At 39.7% G+C, this 9649-nt stretch overlaps 1 protein-coding gene across 1 annotated transcript; it reads left to right on the forward strand.

The window, feature by feature from the left end:
• The first annotated feature begins 3115 nt into the window (after positions 1–3115).
• On the forward strand, positions 3116–6488 carry LOC139445442 (clumping factor A-like). The gene is made up of 3 exons (XM_071226589.1): positions 3116–3121; positions 4754–5380; positions 5850–6488. The coding sequence occupies exons 1-3, from the start codon at positions 3116–3118 to the stop codon at positions 6486–6488; spliced, it is 1272 nt and encodes a 423-aa protein (XP_071082690.1).
• The last annotated feature ends 3161 nt before the right edge of the window (positions 6489–9649 follow it).

The following is a 9649-nucleotide window of genomic DNA, read 5'->3' on the forward strand; positions in this document are numbered from 1 at the left end:
GACATATTTGGGGAGGATCATGAAAAAAATGTACAAGGACATGAGGGTAATTATTTATATACCACCCCTGTAATAAATGACTGGTCCCTGAGTCTACATAAACATAACAAAAAGCAAAATAAACACAAGAACACACCTGAAAATTCATTCATGACCAACTCGCGTTATTCCTGGACAAGCCGAATAGCGACTCGTGCCCCTCTCATGGCCATTTTTGCGACTGGGTTCCGTCTTAGCGCAAACGGGCATACCTAAAATCATTGTCAACTCGTTGCGTAATGGTTCACATATATTTCCCCATATATTATCATATATTTTAGATGCAATTTAAAGCACATAGGGACATGCAGAAATTATACAGTATGATTGACCAAATATAACAGTGTTTTGGTGTAATTTTAGATGTAAGACATATGTTAAATCAAAAATTGTTTCTGAGGGATTCTTTGACAAAGAACTTGAAATCATACGCACATAACATTCATCGATAGGGGTACGAGTCTTCTTGCAGGTTCCAGAAAGGGGCGAGTGGTGACGAATGCTGAAAATTCACCGTATTTATGTTTTCAAGAAGAAATCCTTAACAGCAAAATCTTTCACTTCACAAAAAAACAAACACAACCAACTTATGGCTGAAGCATGAAGAGCATCTGCAGTTTGATGAAAAGTAAAAATAATGGGGTTCTCTGAATATGGAGATTTAGTCTCATTGAGACGGGCTAGGTTGTCAACATGATATATGGAACCACAAGAAACTTTCAGTCTGTGTACCATAAAATACCATCACTGGTGAAACAGCTGCATCCTCATCTTCTCTGATCATCAACACCAAAACTTGTCCAAATGTCTTCAGGCCACATCAACTAATTTCTTCTTCTATAAAGTTTCTTGAAACAAAAATATTAAGTAAAGTACAAACAACGAAAAACTTTTAGAAAATCATGTTTTCAAACACAAAATGTATGTCTTATTTCTGCATAATTTTGTGTAGATCTGTGAGTAAAACAAGAAAATTAATTTGATATGGCCTGATTAAAATATTTGGTGTCATTTTCCTTTTCTCTTGATGAAATGTCCACCTAAAAATGGGAATTGCAGTACACATGAATTATCTTGTGGAACTTTTTCTAACACTGGCTCCTGTGGACATATTTAACTAAATCCCTGAATAATAATTGCGATCGAGACTATATCTACTGTATTCGCCGTATTAAACACCCTCCTCAAACAAGCACCTGACAAACATCTAGACCAATCTGAAAGTAATCTTTATAAACGGTAATACTAAGACTGAACCTTTATATGACAGCCCATACTATATTGTGTATAGTACAGACGTTTTAACAGACAACAGCAGTGCAGAACGGATACATACCGTAATCAAACATAATAAGCGCCCTGGCCACTCTCAAAATAAAAAATATGGGGCTCTTATTAGAAAAATATTTTGGTGAAAAAAAACAAAAACAGATTTGAAAGATCGTTAACTTCGTGGTTTATGCTGACAGCCTGAAATGTTTATATACGACAGATATATTTTTCCATATATAATATAATTGCCCATAATTAAGGATGCAAATAACACATGAAAGGGTATTACACACAAATAAATTTAAGTCTTGTGTACACTAATCAATCGGAAGGGGTGCTAATTGGGATTGTTCACTTGCCAATATATTAGCAAATATCGCCGTGGGTGTTTAAAGAGCGGAGCGCTTATTACGTTGAATACAGTAATTGCCTAGTAACAATTTAGTACAAAAAGTTTCAGTTTCATGGACATTTGAACTAAGTTTGATTCACTGCCACTTGATTTTATAAAACAATTAAAGTCTTTGTGTATGGATTAAATAGGCACCCCCATGTGCCCTGGGCACTTATTACGGCCAATATGGTATGTTGTAGCTGTCAGTAGTGATACAAATCTCACATCTTAGCGCTTACTACTGCTTCACAGGCCAGTCATATAAGGCACTTGAGTCTGTGGAGATACCGCACAGTGTTCAAGGATCCATTCTGCACAATTGCCCACAACAAAACTAATATTCCTTAGGGTTTAACACTGCTTTTAACATTATTCCAGTTATATCCCGGCATGTCAGCTTAATGTGGGAGGAAAGCCTGAAGTGATGCAGGTCTCAGACGTTTACCACTTCGGTGAAACCCACGAGCATGGGTATGGTGCTGACAAACCTAGAAGCATAATTGGGGCGAACCAGGTTTCGAACCCACATTCAAAGGTTCCTGGCGTGTCCAAGGGACGCAACTCTGCACAGAGGATGGTGACGCCTTAGCCGACTTGGCCCCCATGACCCTAATCATTCCTAGATGTATTTGATATACACAATAGGACGTGCCAGGTACCTGTGTCATATCGCTAGGTCAATCACAAGAAAAAAGTGTAATTTGATTGGATCTTATTTTTAGTGCTGTGTCTGAATGGGTCAAAATAGAATGGAGACATAATCCACTGGATAATCGTGGATGAGAAGCTGTGAAAACACTCTGGTTCACTATCACACAGTTGACTATACCACAGGGTTAGATGTTGTCTCTCATAAACTGCATCCCTGAAATATACTGAAGGAATAAACAAAAGGAGTGAGTGGTTTTATGCTGCTTTTAGCAACATTCCAGCAATATCACGACGAGGGACACCAGAAATGGGCTCCACACATTGTACCCATGTCAGGAATCGAACCCAGTCTTTGGCATGATGAGCGAACGCTTTAACCACTAGGCTACCCGACCGCCCCATAAACAAAAGGAACATATGGTTATTTAGTAGAAACAAAATGAGTTCAATGTGCATGCTTCTTGTTGTAAAATAACAGTGAAGTGTTAATATAGAATCAACCAGAGTGAACCATCGTCTCATCAATGAAGTTTCCAATGGACGTTAGATTGAAAGATACCCATCAGCTGCACAACTGCCAATCCAGTGATTGACGTCATGAGCATCGATCCACGCAATTGGGATACGATGACATGTATCAACCAAGTCAGCAAGCCTGTCCACCCTATTAGTCGCCTCTTTAAGACAAGCATAGTTGCCTCTTACGGGAAGCATGGGTTGCTGAAGACCTATTCTAATTCGGATCTTCTCGGGGCAAACATGGCAGTGAGTGAGTTGTGTTTAATGCTGATTTGAAAAGTATTTCAGTTATATCACAGTACAACAGCTCAATGTGGGAGGAAAGTCCAAAGTGATGCAAGTCATAGACATTACCCATATCAGGGAGCCCCATGGGAACGGGTATGCTGCTGACATATCATAATCAGGATGCTTCGAGCATTCAAGCCCATGATCAGCAGATCCTGGCATGACAAAGGGAAGTCACTGTTTAGCTCACTGCAGCATCCAAATCTGTTTTTTGTCTAGAGGACCCATTTTTGGATGAGTTTTGAACACTGGTGTATATATAGGAATGGTAACCTTAACAACAAGGGGAGATAACCCATGATCTGAAAGGCTGCCCTTTTACACTGCAATCAATCAGATGAAGAAAAATCTGTGCAAAAACTCTTGATCCTTTACATGTTTCCATCTTTCTTCTCTCTTGGGGAATAAACTACACATGAATTCTCAACATACATTTAAAATGGATTCAAGATAGGGATACAGAGTAAACAATGGCCGTCTGACACATGAACTATTCAGCATAGATATCTCACTTTAAAAAGCTGCCGTCATAAATTCACACTGAAAGATTGTCTTGATGTAAATCAAGATTACAAAGTCGGTTTTGGGCAGGGCTTGTTGTACTGAGATGCATGTAACTACTTCTATTGGAAGACTGACTCAGAAATCAGAGAAAAATATTATAAATTTGGCCATTGTGTTGACAATAGGTTTGTGTAAAATCTAAAGTGTCTACAAGCTCTAATTTCATGCTTATTGAACACTTGCAGAAAAATAAAGTCAGAACCTAATGGTTGATTGTATCTGTGGAGGCAGAGTGGATAATGTAAAAATGTTCATATCATGTTGATCTGGTGTTTTTAAAAGAGAGGGGTCCAAAATATCAAAGTCCTCTCACGGATAATTTTACTGCCTACAACACACTACATTTGGGTTTCAAAAGGAGGGCAGTTTCTGGGGCCTCTGTGCCCCGCTCCACAAAGCGATCTTAGCGCTAAGTCTGTCGTAACTCCCATTCTTTAAGACTGACTTATGACAGTCGTAGCGCTAAGATCGCTTTGTGGAACAGGTCCCTGGACCCCATCTCTGGATCAGCCTGTGAGACATGTTAGGCTGGGGCATGTCCACATTTACTACCTTGGTACCCAAATCTATATAACCCTACCCGAGTTACCCAGCACTTGGCCTGTAGTCCTGGCCAAACTGCCCAAAAGTTAAGGTATCACAAGGACTTGTGGAAATTTGCCATTTTTAAGGTTTTGCTATATTTATCATTATAAGAACCAGTGGACAAAATGTTTCTACCACTGCTTAATACATGTTATATTTCTACATTTGTTGCGGCCACCAACATCCTTTCTCACAAACATTCACTCCAGAAGCGCGCAGGGGAAGCTGCAGTAGTAGTAGTAGCAGCAGCAAGCGTGGCAGTGTGTTGAGTACAGATGCAGAAGTAAAACAAGTCAACACCTGGCAGCACTATGCAGAAAATAACGATGTAATCAGCACCCTTTGAAATGAGTTGATATTTATAATGTTTACAATCATTCATCAATGTTGGTGTATATCAGCAGCCATGCAGCATCAAGACCAACCTAACTTGCTGTTTAGACCAACTGGTCATCAGACAGTACTGTTCAGACCAACTGGTCATCAGACAGTACTGTTCAGACCAACTGGTCACCAGACAGTCCTGTTCAGACCAACTGGTCATCAGACAGTCCTGTTCAGACCAGCTGGCCATCAGACAGTACTGTTCAGACCAACTGGTCATCAGACAGTACTGTTCAGACCAACTGGTCATCAGACAGTACTGTTCAGACCAACTGGCCATCAGAGGGTACTGTTCAGACCAACTGGTCACCAGACAGTACTGTTCAGACCAACTGGCCATCAGACAGTACTGTTCAGACCAACTGGTCATCAGACAGTACTGTTCAGACCAACTGGTCATCAGACAGTACTGTTCAGACCAACTGGCCATCAGACAGTACTGTTCAGACCAACTGGTCACCAGACAGTCCTGTTCAGACCAACTGGCCATCAGACAGTACTGTTCAGACCAACTGGCCATCAGACAGTCTTGTTCAGACCAGCTGGCCATCAGACAGTACTGTTCAGACCAACTGGTCATCAGACAGTACTGTTCAGACCAACTGGCCATCAGACAGTCCTGTTCAGACCAATTGGCCATCAGACACTTCAGTCACTTCAGACCAACCAATGGAAACCATGATAGTACCTTACTGAACAAGTGGCCAGAGACTGACTGTTCTGACCAAGAGGTCACCTATATTCCCACCGCCAAGTTTAGGAAAGAAATTTGATGTGATACAATGTAAAGGAAAAGACATAAGTTTGCAACAGTAAATGCAATTTAACAAGGAATCAACTCACAACAATGCAAAAAGGTATACCATTTTAAAATTCTCTGTACAAACCTGCTTGCTGTTACCGACAAACAAAAAAGGGATAAGAAGATAAACTAGAGACAAGACCAGTGTTTCAGCAGCAGCAAGCATGGCAGTGTGTTGAGTACAGATGCAGAAGTAAAACAAGTCAACACCTGGCAGCACTATGCAGAAAATAACGATGTAATCAGCACCCTTTGAAATGAGTTGATATTTATAATGTTTACAATCATTCATCAATATTGGTGTATATCAGCAGCCATGCAGCATCAAGACCAACCTAACTGGCTGTTCAGACCAACTGGTCATCAGACAGTACTGTTCAGACCAACTGGTCATCAGACAGTACTGTTCAGACCAACTGGTCACCAGACAGTCCTGTTCAGACCAACTGGTCATCAGACAGTCCTGTTCAGACCAGCTGGCCATCAGACAGTACTGTTCAGACCAACTGGTCATCAGACAGTACTGTTCAGACCAACTGGTCATCAGACAGTACTGTTCAGACCAACTGGCCATCAGAGGGTACTGTTCAGACCAACTGGTCACCAGACAGTACTGTTCAGACCAACTGGCCATCAGACAGTACTGTTCAGACCAACTGGTCATCAGACAGTACTGTTCAGACCAACTGGTCATCAGACAGTACTGTTCAGACCAACTGGCCATCAGACAGTACTGTTCAGACCAACTGGTCACCAGACAGTCCTGTTCAGACCAACTGGCCATCAGACAGTACTGTTCAGACCAACTGGCCATCAGACAGTCTTGTTCAGACCAGCTGGCCATCAGACAGTACTGTTCAGACCAACTGGTCATCAGACAGTACTGTTCAGACCAACTGGCCATCAGACAGTCCTGTTCAGACCAATTGGCCATCAGACACTTCAGTCACTTCAGACCAACCAATGGAAACCATGATAGTACCTTACTGAACAAGTGGCCAGAGACTGACTGTTCTGACCAAGAGGTCACCTATATTCCCACCGCCAAGTTTAGGAAAGAAATTTGATGTGATACAATGTAAAGGAAAAGACATAAGTTTGCAACAGTAAATGCAATTTAACAAGAAATCAACACAACAATGCAAAAAGGTATACCATTTTAAAATTCTCTGTACAAAACTGCTTGTTGTTACCGACAAACAGAAAAGGGATAAGAAGATAAACTAGAGACAAGACCAGTGTTTCAAACATTGAATAACCATAACTCATATAAATTCAAACGAGGCCAGGCCTTTTTTAATACCCAGTTTACGAATCAGCCAACTCCCAAAAACTGAAAATTGACAAAAAGAAGAAAAGAATAGCAAAAAACATTTCCCACCAACCAGAAATCAGTAACATCATAAGAACTCATTTACTTTTGCTATGAAAATAAACACATCATTGAAAGTACTAGAATTACAGCGTGACAAAATTTATCTTCAAAGTTCAGAACACAACGAATTAGGACGAATCCAAGAAGAAAAAAAGAAGTTTTAAACTGAAATTTACATTTTTTAAACCTACTGACAGAGTTTTGTGTCAAAACTCGGTAACCCCCCCAAAAAGGTCTGGCCTTTCTGAGTCTACCTGCGATATTACTTCATGAATGCGATTCAGAAATCGTTGAAATATCCGTCAAAGTGAACACACACTGAGGAACACAGCAGATCCAGTTGGTCACAGAATTATCAACAGAAACCCACTTGCCAACCTAACATGCACTGAATCACACAAGTGGAAAATGGGAATACATTCTGCTGGATCAATAACTCATGACTGGTATTGTATACGAAGACATCTCTAAAGTTAAGAGACAGGTGTAACAGTGACTGCCAATCAAACAGAGACTCACAGGGACTAATCTAGGCATTCTCAGAATCCATATTTGGCCTGGCATCAGCCACAAATATCAGAAAACACTCCCCAATGGGAAGTTTCTAATCAGGTTATCATAATATAAGAACGTTTTAGTTTTGCAGAGGCGACTAATACTCCAGTGATAACTTGACCAACACTACTGAAATAAATGCAATTCTAAAACAGATCTGTGAAAAAAGCCCCACATTTGGGACAAAACATTCCCATCCACCCCAATTTGCCTGCCTTGGAACTGTGTTGAAAATCCTAGATAAATCAATGTCTTACTTTGGATGGGTCATGACCAACTTCGATGACAGCTTTTCTTTGCTACTTACTGGTCAATAGATCTGGGTCACAGGCCACCACCAAAACATCCCTTCCCTCAAAGTATTTTGATTTGCCAATATCGCAATGGGATAAACATTTGAACGGAAAAGACCTTGCATTACCCAAGGGAAGTCATCCATTCAATCCGGGCCATCTACCCTGGTATAAGACATTCCAGAATGTTCTTTTGGTCAGTTTTCAATTTTTAATCGAGTATTTGACGCCAGTTTGAAACAAGTGCGTATGGCTTGAAAAAGCTACTTGCTTAGTGATGAATATCGACTTCATGTTAGTATGTTTCATTGGTCAGTCAAAGTTCGTGAAAGGTCGTTCTGAATGACCCTTAATAGGATGTCCTCAGATCTTGTTCAGCATCAGAGAGAACAAAGATCTGATGTTTATGAGATTGCTGAGTTTGGAGGCTCTATCTGGCCTGATGCCTCTGTCTGAGAAGACTCATTTAAACTAACTCAGATTGAGTTAGTCTTGTATTAATTCAGTTTTTTCCTTATTTTTGACAACAAAAATGAGGTATATCAACTTGTACTTTGACATTTTGGATGAGCATTTATTATTTCACATATTTCTATCAATAAAAGTTAAAAAAATGATCCTGATTGTGGACAAAAGTATCATGATTCCTTCATGCTATGATGAACTAAGACAACCAACACAAAGAGACAGGCTTGACCCCACTGTCTGACGTTGGATACACTGTAGCTTTTAATATTTATTTTCATCTATGAAAGTAGAAAAAGATCCTGATTGTGGAAAAAAGTATCATGATTCATTGATACTATAAAGCATCAATACCATGATGCTTCGATACCATGATGCATCAATACCATGATGCTTCGATACTATGATGCATCGATACTAAGATGCATCAATACCATGATGCATCAATACTATAAGGTATTGACGCTATGACGCATTGACCCTATAACGCATCGACACTAGGATGCATCGACACTAGGATGCATCGATATTATGATGCATCTACTCTACAATGACACAAGACGTTGCAGAGATAAGACTTAATGCCTTTGTCTGCACCCTAAATCTTGTCTAAACCTACACGCTGAAACCTGCTTCTTCTAAAACTACACATTGTTTGTTTAGTGTGACCAGTTATTGCGAGTTTGAATCCTATGATAAAATATGACTGTGACTAATGCCACCTTGCCTATGCAGCTCTGCTTGTTTCCACAAAGGTGGGCCACACGTCAATACAGACTGTACGTTGAAATCATATACACATGTATATCAGGAATTTATCTAGACCTGCTCAGAGATTGATGTTAGGCCCCAAGTCAGCAGCAAATGTCGTCAAATAAATAATCCGAAATCGGAATTCACCATTTCCCAATTCATGTCAATATATAACTAATAACATACTTTATGGCTTTGTAGGATAATCTGTACTTCACTGATAACAGGATCAATAAACAGGAAGAGGTTTTAAAGCTAAGTTTTATATTATTGAATTGAATGCAATCTCAAAATACAATGTTAAAATACCTCTAAATTTAAGAAACTATGAACTTAAAATAATCCAAATTTTGAACACAAATTTTAAAATTTTCTAATTTACCTGGCACTTAGTTGTTCAGAAACCCAGATGCATCTCTTTGTTTATATGAATCAACAGTTAAGTACCACATATATTACCACATACCGTATTCCACGTAACAAGCGCCCCGCTCTGATAAGCGCCCACGGCGGTATTTGCTAATATATTGGCTAGTGAACAATCCCAATTAGCAATCCTTCCGATTGATCAATGTTCACAAGACTTGTTTATTCGTGTACAATACGCACTTGTGTGTTATATGCACCCTTAAATATGGGCAATTACATTCTAGAAAAATATATCTGTCGTACATAAACATTTCAGGCTGTCAGCATAAACCATGAAATTA

This window comes from Haliotis cracherodii, unplaced genomic scaffold, assembly GCF_022045235.1.
Source record: "Haliotis cracherodii isolate W230 unplaced genomic scaffold, xgHalCrac1.p SCAF_6, whole genome shotgun sequence".
Lineage (NCBI taxonomy): Eukaryota > Metazoa > Mollusca > Gastropoda > Lepetellida > Haliotidae > Haliotis > Haliotis cracherodii.